This window comes from Palaemon carinicauda, chromosome 28 (assembly GCF_036898095.1).
Source record: "Palaemon carinicauda isolate YSFRI2023 chromosome 28, ASM3689809v2, whole genome shotgun sequence".
Classification (NCBI taxonomy): domain Eukaryota; kingdom Metazoa; phylum Arthropoda; class Malacostraca; order Decapoda; family Palaemonidae; genus Palaemon; species Palaemon carinicauda.
In genome coordinates, this window is record NC_090752.1 from 72,804,056 (window position 1) to 72,828,656 (window position 24,601).

At 35.6% G+C, this 24,601-nt stretch overlaps 1 protein-coding gene across 7 annotated transcripts in view; it reads right to left on the minus strand.

Annotated features, from left to right (window-relative positions):
* Positions 1-24,601, minus strand: part of LOC137622094 (uncharacterized) — a 163,585-nt gene that overhangs the window by 18,519 nt on the left and 120,465 nt on the right. For 5 of the 7 annotated variants that reach the window (XR_011040356.1, XR_011040357.1, XM_068352562.1 and 2 more), the window contains exon 2: positions 2,592-2,747. Coding sequence is in view for 4 of the 7 variants with exons in the window: in XM_068352562.1 (XP_068208663.1) it covers positions 2,592-2,747 (156 nt within the window). In the remaining 3 variants the exon portion in view is untranslated. Of the gene's footprint in view, positions 1-1,890; positions 2,016-2,180; positions 2,283-2,591; positions 2,748-24,601 lie in introns of those variants that run through there. The other 2 variants (XR_011040358.1, XM_068352563.1) reach the window with 2 other exon arrangements.

Here is a 24,601-nt window from a genome sequence, read left to right on the forward strand (position 1 = left end):
AAATAAATAAATAGTTTGTTGATTTTCTGGGCGACGAAGGGAGCGGTGTCCTTACAGCATCAATAAATTCTTAAAATTGCTCAAGGGAAATGTTGAAAGTTACTAGAATCAAACCTTATGGCAAGTATTAATACTCTCAAGATATTATTTTTGAATTCCTTTGCAACTTTTATGGGATGAACTAAAACTGCTCATTAGTTTTGTAATTATGGGGATGGATATGCAAGTAGACGAAACACTGCAGGCTCTAGATTTTTTTTTTTTTGAACTGTATTAAAATGTGAAAGAATTTCACATCATAACTTGATTTTAAGTTAAACCGAAAGCATTAAAATTTCTACTTTACATTCCTTTCTATACAGATTGCGTATTGAATTATAATATTTGTATCAAGACAATTATTATTATTTTTTTTTTCTACCCAAGTACATCTAAACTTTTATAACACTTTTGGTAGGCCCCTGCATGGCAGAACATCTCCATCGCATAATATTTCCATGTATATCTTTAATATCCATTTGATTATATACATTTTTAATATACAAGATTACTTATTTATTAGTATAAAAAGGCTTTAGATATTATTTAGTTCTCCCTTTACACATTTTCTTTGGCTGCCTTTACGCTTAGATATAGAAAACGTAGTGTTTGGGTGACTATTCTAAATTTACCGAGATTTATGTATTTATTCAAAACTAGTACAATCTTTCTAAGGCTCTCGGCAGACTACACTTATTTATAGATCCACAAAATATGAGTAAAAATAAGAGCTATATATAATATTTTAATTCATAGCACCAAAACACCACAAAATATAGGCTTCAAAAGTACCGAAAACCATTGTAAACCAAAACTCGATTTCTGGACCACCCACGTTAGGATCGCCACCTAAAATATAAATATCATTGGAGAGGAAGGTACAATGAATTACCTTCTAAAGAAAAGCTCTTTTAGTTAAGGAAAGATCTTAAATAACCGACGAAGAAAAGCTATAGCAAGCAGATTTTAATGAGATGCTTGACATTTCAGAAAGATTTTTCATTAACTTATCTATATGATAATGAATATTACGTCCTTTTTATTTTAAAACTTGAGTTAAACAGATTATTCTTATTATAAAGGCTACAGAGGCAAACATTTAAATTAGGTCAACAGTAGATGTCTCACCAATATTTTTTTTTTACATTGAAGTCTTACCGATATGCGTAGTATACATTAAACACGCCAGGCCTCCCAAATAAAATACAATACACATTTACGAATGGGCCCCTGTATTCTACGCTGAACTTGACCTAACCTCTTAACTCCGTCCTCTGTAGTTTCTTTTTGACTATTTCCTAGCCTTTTAAAAATATTTCTTTCCCTCAGTTGTCAGGATAAATAATTTAGAGAATATGGAGGATAAGGGTGCGTGGCAAAGTAGGTGAATTTGTAGATCTGATCTAATACATAGAGTTTGTGCTACATAGGCTGGTACATGAATGGTGGGGGTGGGGGGGGGGGGGTTTACAACATAGTGATGGAATTGGTGAAAATTCATTTACGTTTTAAAGTGAAAGTCAAGAGATTGGACAGCTTGAGGGTACATTTGGGCACACTATTCCATTTCTTCTCCTCTTGTTTTGTTAAAGTTTTTATAATTCATATAGGAATTATTTATTTTACTGTTGTTACTGTTCTTAAAATATTTTTTCCTCGTTTCCTTTCCACACTGGGTTATTTTTTTCCTTGTTTGGGACCCCGGGCTTATAGCATCCGCCTTTTCCAATTAAGGTTATAGCTTAGCAAGTAATAATAATATTAACAATAATAGCCGAGAGAAGCGAGAACGGAGGTATATTATATTGCGAAATAATGGGTGTAGCTTGGGACTAAAACACTGCTTGTAGTGTTTATTGAAAGGTGCCCTAACAGCATAACCTCCCTAAGGAGCTATACTTGTCGGGAAAGGCTACAGGCTTTCATCGCAGCATTGCACCTTCGCTTGTAGGGGATCTTCGAGAGTGGAGTCCATCCTGCAAATATCTTATTTTACATTGTCTAAAAATTATGAATTACAATACAACCGCACATTTTCAAGTAAACAGTTACGAACGGAAGCTAAAGTTATGCGAATATAGTTATTTAAACAAAAATTAAGAATGAACAAATGAAAGATGATTTATTAAACAAATACTTACTCTCCTTTAGTTTAAACATTTATCCGATCTTGTCAACTGGTGTATGTGATTTTGACAACTGGTGAACATGCTAGGTCCCGAAGACTGAATAAATGATGATTTCTGCGTTCTCGAACACAAATTGGAAGACATTTTTAGGGGAAAAATATCTAATAGAATATAAAAAAAATGGCTGATCAGATCCAAAGACAGTTTAAATCGCTATAAATGTTAAAGATAGGATTCCAAATACTAAATTGAAAAAAAAAAAAAAAAAAAACTAAATCCCGTTAGATAAAAAAAATACTAATCTAAAATGTACGGTTTCACGCATAATGTATAATACTTTTCACAACCTCAAACTGTGTGAAATCCCAAAAGGCCCAAAACCTTCGTGTTAAAGAAGTTAATAGTTTAAGTACAAATTCTTACCTTTGAAAACCTTTTGGGGGAGAAGGGTTAGTACGTTGGTGTGCAGACTTGCCAATCATGTTCTCCTGCTCTCGATTTGTATTAAGCGTGAATAGATTGCTGTAATCTTTGAAGGAATGAGACCTTGGCCACTCTTTATTATTAGTAGTTTGTTTTCTGTGAAAAGAAACTAGCATTATGGTTAAGAAAATGTAAAAATTGAAAGAGTGACAGCTGGGGTCCTCTTGCATCGTGAAATCAACCTAATCTTCGTGGGAATTCTTGTCTCTTTGATAGCCTTTCCTTACGTGAATTGGCACCTGCAAGCAAAATGTTAGTTCCAGGTTCTAAGGCTTTTTTTTTCATACACCGATAATGCCATAAACAATGGATTTCTATATTCTACACATTTCTGTACCACATGTCTTAAAATGAAAATTTGGTTAGTATAACTTCTACCTTTACGAAATCCTGCTTGTTCATCTCAGATTTTCATCAATCTTGACCTCTGTCTCTTTGGTATAAGGATAATATATATTTTCACGACAACTGACGTAAGTATGATACCTCTGCGGCATTCCTACTCCAATGTGTCTCAAGAACCTTGGCTAATACGCCACCAGTCTCTAAATGGACGCTTCATTTACTTTTACCTGCTTCACGAAACCCATTACTACCCATTTTTGTTACAAAGTTTTGGTCTGAACATTAACAGATATCATTTTGTGTCCTACATAAAGCTACTGTCTCCAACATCGCAATTCATAAGGTTACTGTAACCTAGTCTCTTCCACTTCGCAATTCATGTCACCGTAATCAAGAATATACAGAATGTTATTTCCTCCCGACTCAAGATCTTGAATGCTATTTGTGCTAGTTCATTTCACGCTCATCTTTCTTTTTTGCTTGACATATGTACTGTGGAAATGAATTACACAAAAATAACACTACAGTATTGTCATAAAGAACCAATTAAAATACCTACAGCAATGACAACTATGTAGAACCATCACTCATTCACGGCCAACGTCAAGTAGAGATGTTAAAACGCCCAAAAGAAGTTTCACTACTATTAACTAATTTAAAACTGCCTAAAAGAGGGCAAATTCTAAAACTATATATTCATATGTTTTTTACCCTCCGTAATTTCAGTTTTAATGGTTCCTTATCAGAAATTAGCTTGAATACCCGTCAACAGTATCAGTCGGCACCTGAGGTTTTGAAGTATAGTAACAGCGAGTTGCCCAAGTGGAAAATTATCTTTTTGATTAACAACTGAAGCACCATGATAGTAGCCCAAGTGGAAATCATCTTTTTGACTAACAACTGAAGCACCATCCACGTCCAAGGCTGTTTATGGCAGATATACAGTACATATTCGAGCTTAGGCACCTGTGTCCCTTTTAAGGTAATTTACCTTAGTTTCAGGTAATTTGTAAGGTTTCAAGGTAATTTTTAAGGCAATGATATTTATAAGGTAATTTCGGGTTTACTAGCTTCAAATTTCAGGAAGGTGTAAAAGTTTTAAGGTAATCTAGGGTAAAAAGCAGCAGAATCTAAGGTAATAGCTACATGTTCAAGTTTAAACCCTGGCTACAGGCACTGCAGTCATACCAGATGCGCAGAAAAATTTGCCATTGAACCAAACGCTCCGATGATAAAAATTACTAGAATGTTGATAGTAGTGGAGCATGCGGACTTTAAATACCTGGAAAACATTCGGTATGTACGAGAGAGAGAGAGAGAGAGAGAGAGAGAGAGAGAGAGAGAGAGAGAGAGAGAGAGAGAGAGAGAGAGAGAGAGCCCTATAACACGAATATGTTGTTGACGATCAAGGAATTGCCAAAGGAACGCGAGTGATCTCCCAATGGATACCAGAAAATAAGTAGCGATTAGGATAAACGAGAGGAAACCAAATACTGATAATTCCTGAATCACAAATGTGAAGTTGCAGGAATTGACCGGCGTTAGTAGAGTTTGAGGGGATTCAAATAAAAAACTTGCGTATATACATACAAACACATACACAGTAAGGGTTTATGCTGGAGAGAGAGAGAGAGAGAGAGAGAGAGAGAGAGAGAGAGAGAGAGAGAGAGAGAGAGAGAGAGAGAGGAGAGATTTTACATTTTGGTCTTCCTTTCTCTTTTGACTTGATCTGCAGCCATATACAGAACAAGTAGCCATGCCTCCTCAGGACCCAGAGGATTAACGAGGATTTTTCCACAGATTAACCAGGTGGAAGAAGACCGCTTGGTTAAGAGAGCTTGAGTTCTTGTTGTTCTCCCTAGTAGAGTCAAATACAGACTGATGACATTTCTTATTCTGAACCCTAACCAATGCAGCCACTCAGCGACAATCGACATACGCGAGATTGTTCTTATTTTGGTCAGAAGCGGGCTAACCCAGTATTCTTTTAACCCTGGCCATCACCACACTTCCAACCACCATCCCTGGAAACTGCCGACTCGCCGAGTTGCGTGCTCCAGCACCACAGTTTGCCACCGATTGCGTAGATGGCCCATAAATCTTGTTCCACATGCTTGCAATCAACCAGCCATGTCTTCCAGTTCTATTTGATTTTATGTAGTTGAATTCAGCCAGAATTTTCTATAAAATAATCATTACCCATGAGGAGCTAGATTACAAGCGTTTAACCACTTAAGACTCATGAACTGGAATAAGCCGATTAATAAGATACAAGTGACTATATTCGATTTTACAATTTCTTATATATGTGAAATGTCAGACCGGTTTGATATTGGTTTTTATTTTAGCGATTTACAAAATAATTAATTCATAAATAACAAGGTCAAGAATGTTTTACCAAAGCAGGATGATTGAGAAAACTGTCCCTACACTTACTTTGTTTGAAGTGAGAATTATCTCCTTTCTTTCGTAAAATAATTATGAATAAATTTACGTCATGGAAACATGGATGGAAATGGGCAGCCACAGAGCATAACTTTTAACCAAAACTGGTATAAACTTTGTGTATATAGGCTCATATGCTCACGTATAAGTATGTGACGAAAGCAATATCATACTAATTGTACAGTATATATAAAGCGGGGGAAGTACAAAATAGATTCTACAAGACAAGAAATTCCCAATTTAATTTCTATTCGAAGTATCTGCAGCTATTCAAATAAACATCGCTAATCATGCAATAAACGTGATACTTATTCTTTTGAGGCTACATTTGAATTTCTGAAGCTTTATTGGTTATACAGTTGTCGGAAACTATAAACAGCTACAGTATACTCCCACAATTACACAACACGTAAATAACAATTTTCATTTACTTTTGGGAAAATGTCCGTCAACAACGAAATTGGAGGATTTAGTTTTCACCCCTATTTGCATGTTTGTAATGTGTGTGTGTGTGTGTGTGTGTGTGAAATGTGTTTGTAAACAGCTGGCCACAATTTTAATCTTAGAGTGAAAAAACTTGCAGGAATTAACGGTTATATAAAAAGCTGGAAATTGTTAACTTTTGGAAGGTCAAGGTCAAAAGTCAATGTCACGGTCAAGAAAAATGTCAAATTCACGTAATCAGCCATAAGTTTGAACATCAGTCACAGAAACTTAAAACTTGGTTCATATTTGTGTATGAAAATATACGGCAATTAATATATGTTAAGGTCAATGTTGAGCAAAACGTCGAGAAATAAGCTGCCACGGCGGAGGTCTGCGCTCTACTGAGTGCCCTTTTAGTTTATCATAGAACCCTTACTAAAATTTATGGCCAACTTTTTTCAAGCGAGGTTAAAACAAAATTCAAAATTCTACGAAGCAGTTAAGACTTGTGACGAATGCTGATCAGCGTTGTCAGCTATTCAAACTAATACTATCTTATATACTACGATGTTCATTGTAGTAATTATGATAATTGTGACCCGATATTCTCTATGATATATTGAATGGAACATTGAACCAAAACTCGCAAGATTTAAGTTCGCATTTATTACCTACATCAAAGTCTCTTGAACTAATGAATAATTTCTCAGTCGCTTCTCACGTAAACGCCAGCTGGGTGTCTCACCCACATTAGTGACCAACGACGACCTGATTTTATTAGTTTAACCCCACTGCCTGGACATAAGAGTTTTAAAGGCTTTGAAGGCCACTCCACTCATGAATGGCAGAGCAAGGGACAGTGGCAATCCCCAGCTAGGATCAGGAAGTGCCAGGCAATGGCTGCTGATGATTCGGCAGGTAGACCTATGGGCTCCACCATAACCCCCTTAGTTGAGTGGAACGATCGCCAATCTGGCGATCGCTAGGCAGGGAAGTTTCCTGTCGTGGGATGGGGCACTATTCACCAATATTAACACTTTACCGATGTAGTAAACTATTTATACACAAATACAATAACATACGGTCAGAACAACAGTTTTATCTTCAATAATACCTTAAACTGATCTCGGCTATTTACAGTAAAGGTTTGAACATACTGCACCAATTTGTTATACTTGACCGACACAATCATGCAAAACTTTTTCTCTGGTGTATTCTGGCAACATCGAAAGGTTGTCAGTCGAGTCATTTTTATCTTTTACCAACTGCTCCTTCTGTAGCGAGACCTTCCTTACAAGCAACTTATGTCCCAAATACAAGAAGATGGACAAATGAAAGACTGAAATGAGATGATGTGTTGGAAAATATGAAGTTGAAGTTTTAAAATAATATAAATGTAAGGAATGGAAATAGTGTGTACGCGGGGAAAAAAATATGAGAAACTAATGTCCCAGAGACTCCAGGTCGTGGATAGTGGTCGAGTGTAGAATTGTGATTAAAGCTGTAATAAATCAGTGGATTTCCTGAATGCAAAAACAAGGAAATTGCTGGGTAACAACCATAAAGAACATCCATTGCTTAGTTTTCAAATAATCTAAGAGTTACTCGATTGTACTGTAGTTGGCTAGGACTAGTTTGTACTGTACTTGGGTAATCTAGCCTATACCTGCCTACGTGGAGGAGAATCGTGATGAACTGATTGAATGGGATAGTCTTTCGGAAATGGGCTCTGGCCAAGGCTCAGATAGAGAATTTAGCCGATAAATTCATTGTGAATGTATTACTGAAGAAAGGAGATTGAGAGAGAGAGAGAGAGAGAGAGAGAGAGAGAGAGAGAGAGAGAGAGAGAGAGAGAGAGAGATCTACTTACGGAGTAAGGCCAAAAAGTTTTCTTCCCTCCGCTAATTAAATTTATGATATTTATAGACGATATAGGCCTTCCTTACAAGCCCATCCCCCAACAACAACAACCGCATAGTAGGTGTTATACTGAATGCATCTGGAGAGAGAGAGAGAGAGAGAGAGAGAGAGAGAGAGAGAGAGAGAGAGAGAGAGAGATATCGTAGGCGAGGTCAAGAACGGGAAAAGGTCAAGTCAGTAGTTACTGCCTCTGCCCTACTTCACCACCATCCCTAGAAACTTGAGGAGTTGCGTGCTCCAGCACCACAATTGGCCACTAATTACGTAGATGGGTTATAAACTCAAAATGGTTGTCGTTCCTCTTACTTGCACTCATCCGTAATATCCAGTTACTTTTTATTTCATATAAAATCAGCCAAAATTTTCTAAAAAAATCATGATCATCCCTTCGGCCCTTGCACTGGAATGAGCCGATTAATATGATACACGAAAGTTTACTTTCAATTTTATATTAAACATGAGGAACGTCAGACTGGTTTGATAATGTTTTTTTTCTGTGATTTATAAACTAATTAATCAATATAGAAACAATCAGAAGGTTAAGAGGAATGTTTTACCAATACAGAAAGATAAAGGAAAACTGTTCCTATGCTCATCTCGTTTGAAGTGAGAATCATAATTTTGTTTCATATAGACCTATACCAGAAGGCCATACCCTAAGTAACTCAGATAAACGTAGCAAATCAAATTAGGAAAAAAGTCAAGGTTTGTACATACGATACAAGGTACGGGAATGATCATGCAGTTTGTAAATACAGAAAGAAATGTATTTAGATTACTCGGAAACCTAATTAAGATTGTGATAAATTCAAGGCAGATATAAAAGAACTGCCGACTTTTAAAGAATTTTGTACCTCACGAAGACAAATATCAGGTATAGCATAGACTGCCCTTAGGCGACACCAAGAAAATGGGAGTACTTATTCCTAGTCATATGAACATAAATAAAGGAATATATGGAAATGTCTGGATATAAATGTGAACAAAACAGAAAGGATGACGATATACAAGAAAGAGAATGCGGTTAATGCTTGATGTGTAAATATTACATTTGAAGGAAATTAGATGCCAAAGTTTTTTTTTTTTTTTTTTTTAACACAATACTGGCATACATGGCTGAGGACTATGAAGCGTAAAGTAGGATATGATGAATGTAGAAGTATAGAATTAAAAGCTCAAGTAAGAATCGACTGGCGAAATTTAACCGAAGCCCTATGCGCCAATAGGCGTAGGAGGAGGAGATTATGATGATGATGATTATGATGAATATAATACTGGAAGATTGACAGCATATACCTAAATTCATTGATGATGATGAATATGGTACTGTAAGATTAACAGTATATACCTAAATTCATTGAAAGTTTAAAGTGTCAAAGGTTTAGACACAGATGAATGCAAATAAAAATAAAACGTCTATAAAATGCGGAGACCATAATGGCGAAGAGTAAAGACCTAAACAAGGATCAACTAAAGTGCACAAATTGCTTGGGGAATCACGTCTCGAGTTACAAGGTTCGTGAGGTAGCCAGAGAAGCTCAGATAATACAAGCAGTAAGTATATAACCGGTGGAAGAGGAAAGATATATACCAGTAAGAGATAATGAAAAATCTTATCAGGTAAATTATAAAACAGAAGGAACTGGAGAAAAAGAAGAGTTGCTAATTTAAAAGCTTAATAACAATCAAGTAAGAAAAACTCGTAGTTATGCTGAAGCTTCTGGAATAAAAAGAAGCTGTCAAACTGAAGGAAATGAAATTTTTTAGACAAAAATTTTTTAAGTGAAATACAAATGGATTCAAAAGCTAAATATTAAATTATGCAAATTCATCTGTATTGTGCAAAGAATTTCGAACAAGGAAACATCTGTCAACAGTTTAGTACTAATGGAAGAAAATTTTTGTTACTTTCGATATAACTGTTAAACAGGGAATTGGAAAAAAAAAAAAACCTTAGAAAGGATTTAAATATTCGACAAACCTTTAACAAAAATGAATAGTTAAAATTATCTTTTCATTCAATGGAATGCACGGGGCTATGTAAAAATCTATCAAGAGTTAAAACTGATGATATACGCGAACAAACCACATGTTTGCGATTTTTTGGGGGCCCGGGGGAAACAACTGGTAAGGTTTATAAACTTCAGTGTCCCAAGAAGAGACATTAGGTCCTAGATTTGGAGGTATAATGATCCTTATCAGACGTGACGTATGTTATACAATTGGATATAAAAAGTATATTATGTAATTGGATATAAAAAGGAATATCCAAACTGTACCATGGAGAAACGGCGTTTCAAAGTCAAACTCTAGAGAGGTAATTTAGATATAATGATTGTTCATTAATCAAGTGACCGGCTGGCCAAAGAAGAATTTAAATACATAGAAAACCGATAAAATTATTATGTAGTAGTATGGAATTTTAAAGCTCATCACTCCTTATAAAAGCGTGTATTGCTGAAAATTAAAGCAATAATAGGTGGAGAAAAACGGATCTTGTCAAGATTAGCGAACCCAACATTTCCATGTCAAGATTAAGGAACCCTATTTTCTACAAGTAAAGAATAACGAACCCAATTTTCCACATGTAAAGAATAGCGAACCCAATTAACCTCATGTAAAGAATAAGGAACCCGGTGATGGTTGGGTTCGCTAATCTTGACATGAAATGTTCTGGAATATGAAGGAAAAATAGAAAAGGTAAATGAGGAAAAAACGTGTTGGAAATATAAATGATCACTTTATTGATGGAAGAAAAACTAATAAGTTAAAAGCTCTCTATTAATATCAATATCTTACGAGTCATAAAAAAAGTTAAAAGTAAGTTATTACCAACATCTTGGGAATCAAAAGGAAATTGAGAAGCAAATTGAAGACAGAACTCGATTAATATGTTATCCGTATTTCGTTCCATCCACATAAACTGGTTCAAATATCTTGGTAGAAATTCACGTTTGTATCTTGATTTTTGTTTTATGCTTTGCCCAATACCACTCAATATGCTGTGTGTGAATGCCTGTCTGGGGTCAACGAAGTGCAAGGAGTGGTTCACGGTTCTGTGCTGGTAGTTTTGATTATTAGCTATATTTCTATAGGCTCGCCATTCATCGCTGTGAACAGTTGATCCACGTCTCACTACTTTTTCTATTATTGGCAGAAGTGTCTCTAGGTCCCTGTGTTCAACTATTTCCATATATCCCATTGCTGGAGATGTACTAGTATCTACCAAGCCAAAAACCCAGACTTGACGCATAGGGGATCGTCCTCGATGGTGTTTAGATTTGTGGGAAAAGCACGATTCATCAATTTGAACTATTATTCCAGGCCCACCAAGTTTTATAGGATTATGTTCAAAATGTCTCGTACACACCTCTCTGAAAAAAAAAAAATGTAAAAATCCACTATAGTCTGCCGAGATATATTTACAATACGAGAAGTTTCTTGTTCCCGCATTTCATTACACCAACAATATATGACATGAATCCAAAGCTGCAATTTCACTTTTGATTTTGAAAAAAAAAAAAAAAAAGTCCTTCCTTATTGATGAGTTTTGTTTATACCGTGAACAATCTTTTACCTGGCACTTCCAGACATAACAGTCTAAAGAGGCCCTGCATTTTATCCAGTTCATAAATATACCGCATGATTCACATTTTAATTCCCGTCGAATAAGTGATTTGTTCTTCATCCAGTCAATCACAGGTAACATATCCTCCCCAAGTAACGGTTTTACAACCTCCGTGAACGTAGACCTAGTCATCTTGAGGGATACTGGATGTCTGGATATCTAAATTAGTTTTTCTTTTATATTATATAGAGGAAAATAACTTAGGTAATTACTCAACCAGCTGCTTCAGTAAGCAGAAAAAAATTGAAATAGCTAATTAGGTGAATATAAAAATGTTTAACCAGTAAATAGCAGCTTCAAAATAACAACTGAAATGTTTGGACTTTTTTATTTACTCATCCAGCTGTTTGAGCAAGTAGAAAATTTTTTAACCAGCTATTTAAGTGAACAGAAGAAAGTTTAACAAGTAAATAGTAGCTTTAAGTAGCAATGAAAGGCTCATGTAAAGAATAGGGAACCCAGTTTACCACATGTCAAGAATAGGGAACCCAATTTTCCACATGTAAAGAATAGCGAACCCAATTAACCTCATGTCAAGAATAACGAACCCGGTGATGGTTGGGTTCGCTAATCTTGACAAGATCCGAGAAAAACAGTAGAAGTATACAATGAAAGTAACGATTTAGTTAGTCACACCATCTGGACTCCTTAGAAGAATCCATATTTTCATAGAAATTTTCAGCAATAGATTAAAGTTTCACTTCATCCACAATACCGGGAGGGGCTGGAAGTAGAGGAGCAGAGTAAACAAAGGTCGACAGTTCCCGAGCTCCTAAATTTACCTATTGTTTCCATGTACAAGGCCCATATGAATGTCCAATTCGAAGGTAATGTCATAAAGCCTTTACAAGTAACAAGGATAGTATAGGCAGCGAACATTTATTAGCGACAGTGAAATTTATGTAGACAGGAAAATGAAATCTCTACACACAATTTCTTGGCATGGCAGATTATACCCCCAGGCTATGGCTGGGATTTAATAGCTGTGAAGTGTAGTGTGCAAGGACTTGCTGAAAAGACTTTTTTGATAGTTTTCTTCAGGTAAAGTAAACAAACGTAAATGTTAATGACGTCATATTTGAAAAGCTAAGAATTTATGTCAAAAGATTTGATTGGTTTACAAGAAATGCAAGGTAAAAAAAGGATCTTAAAGATCTTAAAAAAAGTTCCGGAATCAGTATGTATATGAAAATTTCTAAAATGATAAATAGTAATCTATTTGCCTAATGGTCTAGAGGTGAAAGTAGCACACTTCAGCAGTCTTTAAAATAGTTTCAAGAAGGTATGCTCCCTTTGATATGCAAAACTTTGTATTGAGGGATGCATCAGATTCTTATGGCAAAGATATTGTGATAATTGATAATCCGAATACACAAGGTAGTTGAACTGAATGCGAACGGCTCAAATGTTAATCAAGAAAAACATTTCATCGGTGCTGTTCACGAGTCATAATATACCTTTCATGTACAACATGTATGATAGATAAAGTTTTAAATGTGGCAGAGAGAATCTTTTTGCTGAAGATTACTCCTGATAGAATATAGTTTTGAATATCAGAAGGATTTTGCAAGTCTGCAAAAACCTTAAGGTAACGAAACACAAGGGATCTAACAATGTAAATACATTTACATTCTGTTGCAGAAGGATATACATTTGAATGTAGAACAGGAAAGGCGAGTGAGGATATACTAGATAGTAATATGTTTAGGATATCGAGAATACAGCAGTAGAAAATTGAAATAACTAGCAACGTATTCTCTTAAGAGAGGAAGAACATTGAGCTTGAAGATAAAAAAAAATAAATAAAATAAAAAAAATGGGAAAAAAGACGAGGAGTTTAATCTACCGACGAGAAGGCGAATACCTGACCAAGTTGTGAAGTGTTTTGAAATGGTCGTTGTACACCCACCCCATTGGAACAGTACTGGTGAGGGAACTGCTATTACGACGATTGCCGACGTTCATAGATAGAGAAGACATAAAAGTGGACCTTGACTGGGGACAAAACACTATTATTACTTGCTAAGCTATAACCCTAGTTGGAAAAGCAAGCTATATGTCCAAGGGTCCCAACAGGGAAAATAGTCTAGTAAGGAAAGGAAAAGAGGGAAAATAAAATATTTTCAAAACAGTGACATTAAAACTGAATATTTAATATATAAACTATAAAAACTCGTAGAGAAATGAGATAGAATAGTGTACCAGAGTGTACACTCAAGCAAGAAAACTCTAGAGGAAACTGAAAACCGACGCAAAATGCACTTTGTAGAAACGGAAAGTTAAAAATTCCACAGTAAAAAAGTAAAAAATAAAACAAAAACCAACACACACACGAAGTGGCTATTGATACGGCAGCTAACGTGTCTATAAAATCAGTATGATGGGTACTGAAGTTCGTGTCAATAAAACTTGTATAAAGGTACGGAAAAAAATACAGTATATTCCGTCACAGCTTTTGGTGGTCCGGCAATTGTGAAATGTGCCGAAGTTTATTTTTCGTCTCTTTCATGGGAGGTTTGTTAGTATTTAATAAACCACGGAAGGTTGCTATTATTTGACTAACTATTGAAGGGTGTTGGTATTTAACTTTAACCAATTGTTATGTGGATAATTTAAAATTGTGTCCTTTCGAAATAGTGCCCAACTTGGATTAAAACTATTCATATGTTAATGTAATAATTATGTTTGGGGTGAATGTTCGAGTATGATAGCGGCCACATGTGTGATGACGGCCGGCTTTAGAATACGGCAGTATAAAGGGGGGGGGGGGGGGGTCGCAGGGGAGCGTTAGCCCTCGTTAGCCAAGTAGGTAAGGACACGGCTTGTAGGTCAGGTGGGGAAAGTTTAGGTTAGGCGATGTTCCTTACGTCTGCCGTGTCAATAGGACAAGACAAGAAGGTACGGAAACTTTATTCTGGACCACTTCAGTTCAGTACACATTGTCTTGCCTTATGTAAGACACAGGCTCTTGCGTTGGCAGTCTGTTTATTGAATTTAATTGAATTTTACTTCAACATTGAAATAGGGAAATTCCGGACCATTAACCTAACCCTTACACGTCCGGCAGTCTGCCGTGTAAATAGCTGTGATCTGCTGGTCCGGTATTCCAGACCCATAGCTACTGCTACTGGTACGGTAGCTTCCGTGTAAATAAAATCAGTTTAAAGGTCGCTTATGAATGGCAGAAGCAAGGTAAAGTGACATTGCCCTATCAGGCAGGGGAATGCCATACATACTGACCATGTATCATATGATCAGTGCCCAAACTCCTCTCCACGCAAGCTAGGACCAAGGATAGCCAGGCAATGACTACTATTGACTCAACAGAGACCCCTATAGGTTCCCCAAACCCCGCAATCTTAGCTCACGAGGATGGTAAGGTTGCAGACACTAATGGCACTAACGAGACTGAGCGGGACTCTAACCCGCGACTGGCAAACACACCAGGCAGAGACGTTACCAATCAGGTCACAATTATGGTTACGGAATTCCGGACCAATAGCCAATGCCGTAAAGAAAAGAGGAACACAAAAATCATGAAGATCAGAAGACAATAGTGATAAGAAAAATTGGAAAAAAAAAATAGACTAGAAATGATAAAAAGTTAAAATCTTCCCAATTTTACGCCTTTAAACTTTCAATTGGTGGTTTAGAAATAGAGTAAACGATTTAGGTAAACAAATGAAGCAGCTATCCTTTGGTATTGATTGTTGCAAGAATGTGAAGGATGTAAAAGCTTGAGTTCTTTTTATTTTTTTAACAAATTATGTTGTGAGATATTTATGTAATCTTAAAGGATGCACAGCAGTCTGCGTAAGAAAGTTTGTATCTTGTCTGTTATTAGCAAGAACATTTATGTGGAGGGATAGATTATAGGAGCTAATTTTTTTTTTTTTAATCATGAAATTTCAGATGAAGGTAATGATAAAAAAAAGAAAAAAAAATAGACATAAGATATATTGTTTTCGTAAAAATTTTGAAAATAGTTTTTGGTGTTGAAGTTACTCGTGTCATACCCGACAGATAATCTAACGTCAAGATCAACGCAGACCTTAAAAAATGTTGAAATGAACGATGTAATAGACTGGGTTAAAAGGTATTCCACAATATACTTAATAAAGGCCATGGTTCTAGGATAGACCCCCTCTATGCTGAAAGAGCTACGCCATGATATAGCAAGCAGTGTCAATATGACTGATGGCAAGTGCCGATACATTTCATGTAGCTTTTTGTGATCATTGCATGGTCTTAGTCAGTTTCAAAATAGATGTGCAAAGAGGGGAAGGATTTTGGAAACTGAATGCATCTTTACTGGAGACAGAAGGAATAGGTGATTTTTCTTTTTTTGAATCTTTAAAACTTAGAATGAAAGTTTCAATAATGTAATTGAATGGTGGGAATTTGCAAAAAGAAAAAATACTTCTACTTCTACTTACTTTTGCATAACATTCGTAGGTAGAAAACAGCATATAAAAAAGTTGATATAGAGTTTTTTCGGTGCTACTATAGCGTGAGGTCTACCACACTATAGCGTGAGATCTACCTCCCGTTAGTACTATAGCGTGAGGTCTACTGCTGAATTATTCGTCCTTCATAGATAAAACACATTTTATACATTTGTTTAAGCAATAAACACTTAATTTAAACATATCTTAGAAATGACAAATAGATAATTGGATTTCTAATTACATTAAAAAAAGGAATCAAGGTAAAAATAAACATGTTATCATATATTTCCATACTGTGGACATTGGTATATCCAATACAAAGAGAAATATTAATTCTAATATTTCACACAGGCTTAGGTTGCAGTGCAATTTGTTGTTCATGTCCGTATAATGGAAAAATTTATTTCCTGTACGAACAGACCTTGTAGTTTGACAACCCTTTCGAGGGCAACGTAACACAGGCTTGAATTGTCCTCCTCTGTTACGCTTTCTTTTTTTTTTTTCTTGCGTAACAGAACCACATTTATGGCATGGATCTGCTTCTTGAACTGTATCCAAGAGATTGTGCTCTCTTAGAAAGGCGAGTTCTGCTTCTTCTGTCAGAATGACTTCTATAAAACTCCTTCAGCAACATTTTTAGTACCCTCAATCGATGATATCTCGTTTGGGCCGAGGGAAAAACTGATTCAAGAGTTCCATTTGCTTCCTTTTATATGGGCAGGTCACGTGGACAGGTCACGATTTTGATGGATTTGGGCAGTACACATGTTCGATGGTTAGGTGCGGGGCTCTGGGACGCTGGTCACGCGGTAGACCTCACCCTCCATCTGGGTAGGCGATATATGGCGGTAGACCTCACACTATAGTAGCAGCGTTTTTTCAGCGCTGGCTTCACTTCAACTCGTGTTTTTCCTCTTATATTTTTTTTAGGATATGGATACTCGTTTCAAGGTAATACTCATCATCTAACTTCAATGTGTGTGTGACCAAAGAACCAGGTAGATACTACGCAAATTAAGTTAGGTATAAAGCAAAAATGATGTTCAAGTACCGCGGACAAATGCAATGTTTTGCTTCTTCGTCGGTCAGTGGGAGGGGAGGATGCCTGAATCAACAGCCAATCAGCGACGAGCTTTCAAACCGTAGTTCGGCTCCTTTGTCCAGTCGGTAGCTAGTACGAAATAGACTATAGTGTAAATAAAAAAAAAATAACTTCGAAATATTTCGACACTTACAGATTCAACAATTCCCATCCCCTTCCCCCTTCCTAACTACAACCTGCTGGTTCGGCAATTTGTGGTGGGAGTGTGGGATTCCAAGTGTACATCTCGGGGTGACCCCTCTCACCTGGGTATGACTACTATTCCTCCCCCTAAGCGTGAAAAGACATACATACATACATATACATATGAGCAGTGGGGGAAGGCATCGAGCGAAACAACCTATTTGCCAAACACCCAAACACTGCTCTTGAAATAAGACTTTCAGAAAAGAAGTAGCATTGAAAAATCAATTGAACTAAAAAGAAATAAGAAAAAATATTGTTACGAGTACAACAAATTAAAGAAACAAACAAAATCCATAAAAACATTACAACAGAAATTTAAACTAAGGAAGGAGTTTCTTGGTTGGTAATTAAGCTGGGAAAATTGATACATATACACCCCCAGAAGGAAGTTTGGAATACCAACAATGAAATTAAATATATTACTGCTAAAGATCGCCATCCACTAAATCCTAAAAACAAAAGGGAGAGTTGCCAGCAGACGCCTTCAGGAACTGTTTGTGAGAATCTTTTTTAAAGTCTGAGAGGGAAATGATAGAATGGATTGAAATACAAATTTACAAAAATACCCAATAGAGTAACTGGTTATTGCAACAAATTATTCTCAACAGTCGAGCTAGAAGAGCTAGAGGAGTCAGATGCCGATTGAAAGTAATAAAAGTAGTTATATATAATATACAACCAGATACTCAAGAATATGCCAAATATAACCAGACCATCAAGAATATGCCAGATATAATCTACAACCAGATCATCAAGAATATGCCAGATATAATCTACAACCAGATCATCAAGAATATGCCAGATATAATCTACAACCAGATCATCAAGAATATGCCAAATAAGAAATGTCATTATGCAGCAAGTTTTGTTAATAAAAGTTAGAGAATTATACGCTATCCTAATGTATAGAAAAAATAGAATAATTTGTATTGGGCTAAAACTCTGGGAAACCCAAGGAAAAACTAGAATCCTACGGACCAATCATATTGTTATCATGCTTAGGGAGACTTCAAGGAAAGCAGGATAGACAAACGGCTCTACTGGGTATTGGAAAACTATGAATAAGTGAAAACCAAAGGATTCGGAAAAACTAGAAGTACCCTTATTTGGCCATGCTAAATCAAGGAGGAGGAGGCTTTCATTAATAAATCTTAAAGTAACAGTAGTAGTCTTTTGTTATATACAAAAGATACAATTCACCGTGAAGTCTTGGTATGTAAACTCTCACGAATGGCCACAGAAAGATTGATAGCAGGGAATGGATATTTTTAAAGATATGGTGTATGTTGTAAATGTAGAACACAATTCTAACTCTAGAAAAATTAGTCAACCCTACACCATTTGATATTACGAGTGGTAAACCAAAATCAGAACCAGTAAAAAGTAATAATTTACATTGAATACATTTTTTCTATGTAAGAGCAGATATAGTTGATATAACTTACTTTAAAATCGAGGATGTTATTGAAAGTTTTTAAGAAATGGACTCTGAAATGGGGGTCAAGAAAAAATACAGGAAAGACAAAGATTGCAGATTTTACAAAGAAAATAGCTATCTTACCCCACATCAACATTGACAACGGGATAATTGAATGTGTGCATAAACATAACATTGAAGATTGTTACGGGGCAGTCCAACCCTTACTTAACGCATAACATTAATCAGGCAAGAGCAATATGCTACCCGAGATTTAATTTGTTGAAGGTTTTCTCTAATACCCAAGAAACTGTAGGAAAACCTTGCCGATGTATAATAAGGTACATATTTTGTGTGCAAAACTCAATATGGAATTGAAGTATATTCATCAGCATAATTGAAAAACTGCTTTAAGAGAATGATGACGGAGTGTATAAGTGAAAATGCGTGCTTTTAATAAAGTTTTAAAAATTAGGTTAAAATCAGAAGGAAAGTTGAATAGGGAGCAACTGTCTGCTCATTTATTAGAAAAAAAATAGAGCATTGCGCTTGCAGAATGGTGCAACACTAGTGCCATTGCTTATGTAAAGAAATATTATGAAACTATTCAAGGATGATACAGACTCGAGATTACAAGACCCTTCTCTTAAGTCTATTGACGAGAAAGACAATGAAGCGTTATGCACTATTGGATCTGCGAAAGAGGCCTTGAACGCTTTGAAAACTATGAACAAAGGTAAAACACCAGGAGAGGATGGGCTCCTGATATAAAATTATCATCACCATAGTTTACGGAAGTGGTAAAGTTTGATTTACACGTAAACTTTCGATTAGGGAAGCTAAATTATTATAAAACTAGTTCACAAAGATGGCGACATGTTCGGTTTGAAGAACTATAGTTCTATCGCATTGATTAACATCGATTATAAACTTTAATCATTCTGTTTATCAGCATTCTCGACACAAATTTTTTACGTTAAGTTGTATCCTTGTAGCAAATGTTCGGTGAAAGGAAGGTCAATAATAAACTGCAATACATTATTCCGAGATATGTATATTATGTCAATGATAATTTAAACGAAGGTCTGGTCAATCTGGACTAAAGCACTGTCTTAAACAAAACTGAGATTTCATTTTCAACACCTAGTCTCGAAACTATTATATAAAAACTATAGATGGGCACTCTATAGAGAGCAAGCCTTCGCCAGTCCAAGCATTTGTATTTTGCTCTAGCTTCATGTGTGCACTTGTACTTTGATTTTGTTTTCTTCTAACTAAGGGAATTGTCCTTGGGCCATATACCACCCACATGTTCACCAAGTTCCGTTGAAATTGGTTAAAGGTTAAAGGTGTCTGGTTTCAGTTCCAGTTCCATCAGAATAGATGCTCACCAGAAAGTCAGTCGGGCAAGCCCCACTCCCCACTGTGGTGCCCTACCACGGCAGTGGCCTCCCCAGTAAACAGCTTAAACTCACGGTCCCGGGCGGGGATCGATCTGCTGCCATGCGAATGCTAGGCAAACACGTTACCACTGTACTAGCCAGGTTCTGCAGGTTTTTGCGTAATGTTGTTCACAAAAAAAAAAAAAAAAAAAAAAAAAAGCGATTATTTTCAAAGTACTTCTGCATTTTTTACGGTTATGTACGTTATCCAAAATACTACAGATTTATTCTTGAGTCATACCCAACGTGAATATCAAATTTGACGAAAATCGGTCGAGCAGATTTTTTTTTTCCTTTTTGTAAAGTTGCTCACAAACAAATGAATAAATAAAACAAAAAACATAAGCTTCGCAAAATCTTCAATTTAGGCGAAGGCAGTAAGAATGCTGTGAGACGGGAGCCAAAGTGCAGTTTGTATAAATAGGATCGTTAGCGACTATTTTCCTATTAACCGATCGATATGCGAAGGCAGGCACATCTCAATTATAAATTTTGCACAGTTTTTGTTCCAAGAACCACTTTTAGAAATATTTAACAAAATAAAAGAATTCGGCCCAAATGCATTTCTGTTTTCCGTCATAGGATTTGCAGATGACCGTTCAGTGTGTTAAAACTAGCGAGAGACTTCTGGTAGTTTCTTATACAATACAACAATTTGAGCAATCTACCGGGGCAGAGCTCAATCGTGATGAAACTTATGGGACTATAAAATTAGAAACATCGGAATAGATGGCCAGCCAATGTTTTTAACATGATAAATGGCCTCTATATAAGGGGTTTTGCTATCCAATGATTACGAAGAAATAGTCAATGAATATTATGATGACCTAATTAGCGAAGTCCAGGTAACAGTAAAAGATTTCAAACTGTTTTTGTCTTTGTATAAAAAATGATCATTACCGATTCCTTAATCTCAGCAGATACTGTGTGTGGTGGGAATATTACATATAGAAATGCTTTCGAAAAGACACCCGAAGTGTGTGGCCAGAAAATATGTGAATTAATGCAAGGAATTTGAGAGTTGTGTATGCTTGTTATTACGAATTTTGAAGATTTTTTTTATCTTATTATCAAATACACATTTACAATCTTACAGTTTATAACAAATATACATCATTGTATACTACAATATTTTTATTTTTATCTTACGTATTGTGTATTTACTGTTACGATTGCTGGAATGAGGCTAGGAGAGGTGTATGATATTAAGAGTACAAGGGTCTGAGAGTACGAGTGTCTGAAGAGAAATAGTATGATAAGAATATAAGAAATTATTTAAGTGAGGTTGAGTGAGAATAAGAGTCACTTGTGTTAAGATAAAAAGTGTTAAAAATGTTATACGAAGTGGAAGTGTATGTTATGGAGGATGTAAAATTACCAAAAGACAACAAAAAGGCTTAGCTAGGGCTAAGTTTGGGTGGCGTACGAAATCTAGAAATACAAGGGAATAATTGAGATATGTTTGTAGTGTATAGGTCTGCGCCAGATTATAATAGCAAAGAGAGCAGAATATTAATTGCCTTCGCCAAAATCGAAGATTTTGCGAAGGGAATGTATACACCAGTCTGTTTGTGAGCAACTTACACAAAAACTACAGTCACGATTTTTATCAAACTTGAGAGTCACTACAGTCACGATTTTTATCAAACTTGAGAGTCATGAATCTGTAACATTATGGATAAAGTACATCATAGTACAAGTACGCAGCACTACTTTGAAAATAATGGCAATGATAATTTTGTGAAAAAATATAAAAATACAGAACCAATTTCAACGAAACTTCGTGAACATGCTGGGTTTGATCCTAGGACAAATCCATTAGATTTTGAAGAAAATACATCGAAGTATAAGTACGCAGTGGAGCCAAAAGCAAAATAAGACTGCTCAGTAAGAAGTGTCGCCTACCACACTTTCTTTCAAGAGACTGTGGTCACGGGGGAGGGGAGGTATTGCCGGTTAAAGATGTTAAAAGTTTTGAGGCGAGGCAAGGAAACATTTGCTTTAAGGTCAGAAATTTTCTCTGGAAAATTTCCTGTGTTAATAAGAAAATTCTTAACACTTTTCGAAATCGTTAATTTGTTTAACGTGAAAGACATATACGAGGACATTTAACACCAATATGTATTAGAAAATCCACTAATACTAAATCTCTCTCTCTCTCTCTCTCTCTCTCTCTCTCTCTCTCTCTCTCTCTCTCTCTCTCTCTCTCTCTCTCTCTCTGTGTGTGTGATCCGTTGAAGGAAATCCAAACTTGCTACAATGAAGTAATATCGATCATAAACCAGTATGTTTACGTATTTTCGTCATAAAAGCAAAGCACACGAAATCTATAAATAAAGACTAAAAGCGTGGTCAGTTTTGCCACTTAGCAAGAAAATTACACAACTGGATGGCGAAATTAACCCTCAAAGTAAGAAGTCTTATCCTTACAGTAACTTTTATTGAGTTTGATGGTAATTAACTTATATGATTAAATCTTGTCTTGTCTCTAAAACCGGAAAATTCTGTGTCGCGTCATAATGCATTAATGTATTTGAAGTCTAAGTCTTACTTAATCCTTATTCTCATAAGGGATTTAGATGGCTACTGTGTTTTACCGATGCCTCGTGACCAAGTCGGTAGGAGTTTTTATATAAACATTCATAAGTCTTCGCTCTCAAGGCTCAAACTGTTTTATAATTCGACGGTTTTTTGGGGGGGACAGGTGTTCTTTTACAAATGAATTATTGGTATAGTTGTCCAGTAATTCAATTTTATAGCAGGGATCTAGTTCTCCCAGAAAAATTTCCCTAATCTTAAGAACAGCTAAATATTACTTAGAATTTTTTTATCTGGTTATGTCTTAAATGAATTTTTTTGAAAAATGTCTTTATCAAAATAAATTCTATAACCACCCAAGCACCTCAAGATGACGCTTCCATGAAGCCAATATTAATTGCTATATCCCTGCTGATAAGGAAATTAACACAACAGCGAAAATGTTGGATTGGATTTAAAAAAAAAGAAAAAAAAAGAAAAAGGCGCTAGGACAAATTTTCGAAAAATGTAATTTTCCCCTCATGAAAAATACTTTACTTCTATAAAAGAACAAGTAAGGCGCTGCTGGAGATGGGCAACACCCGCTTTTTTGAATATTGCAATATCAATTTAAAATCTATAAGAATAGTAATGTTGAAACTTGACATACGTCATAAGTTTTACGTATGAGTATTTGACTTTATTTGTTAAGAGAGGTAGAAAAATACCTAGATCTGTTTACTACCTAACCCGTATAATGTTTCTGTCAATGCTCTGGTATCTGTAACATTTGAAGAAAAAACAATGGAAATAGGAATAACTATCAGTATCAATTTCTAATGAGAAAAAATTGCTTATAAAATCTATTCCTCATAAAATTTTATTATAATTGTCAAAGGAAAACGAATCGACAAAAGAAATCGGGAATATGGTAGTCCAATATAAAAATATATTAAATAGACGTTTTTGCCTTTGTACAAGAACATTAACATACTCATATCCTGGTTGAAGTTTCCCCAAGAACAAATTGATCTAGAACTAAAGTTCTCAGAAGATTCGCTTAAAAATTACATAAAATATAGAAATTATGACCAAGCGCGATAATTTCAATTTCAGTCATTATCATTTTTTATTTCTAGATACTGATAATCCATATCAGATAATAGGACAGGATTTATCATATTTGAACTCAAAATTCGGGGAGCGGGGAGGGTTAAAGATGCTTATATCAAATGATTTAATTTCTATAATACTTTCATCATATCCCCCAGGTTATGAAAATATAGACTATCTAAACGTAATTACGATTTTGAGCAAAGATAAATTTTGTTAAAGGAAAAATATGGTACTTAGCTCGTCACTAGCTCTTTCCCTCTACCCAGTGTCCTTTACCCTTTTATTTCTCCCACAACTTCACTGCCAACCGACCAACCCCCCTTATGGAGACGCTTCTAACCTACGATGATTAATACTGTTATTTTTCCTCTAAGCTTCTAACCAAGAGTTAGAAGCTTGGGCTCAATCAAATCCTATTTAAACCCCCTTCCATAGTAGTAAGCGATTGATTCGTGTATGGATGTTTGTTATTTTTCTCGAAATTGAAAATTATTAATAAACCGGGTCATAAAACGTTTAAGAATTTTACACGAAAGGATCACAGATAACAATGCATGAGAGAGAGAGAGAGAGAGAGAGAGAGAGAGAGAGAGAGAGAGAGAGAGAGAGAGAGAGAGAGAGAGAGGTTAACAATAACAGCCTTACAATCCATAGCATACAAAAATTATTAATATCTGGAAATTTATTGATGTCCTGAAACAGGAAGCGGTACCAACCAACACAAACAAAGATACATTTGCTGCTAAGAGAAAAACCAGTTAATAAATATGAATAACTTGACAATCTTATTAAACGATAGTCGAAGAGTACAACAAAATTGAGTTTTTAAGAGCTGTTTCTAAGAGCTGTTACTAAATATAACCTACCTTTTTTTTTTTTTTTTTTTTTTTTTTTTTTTTTTTTTGAGACTTCGCCGAGTTTCTTTTTAACTAGTAGATACTCTATCTTAAATACTGAT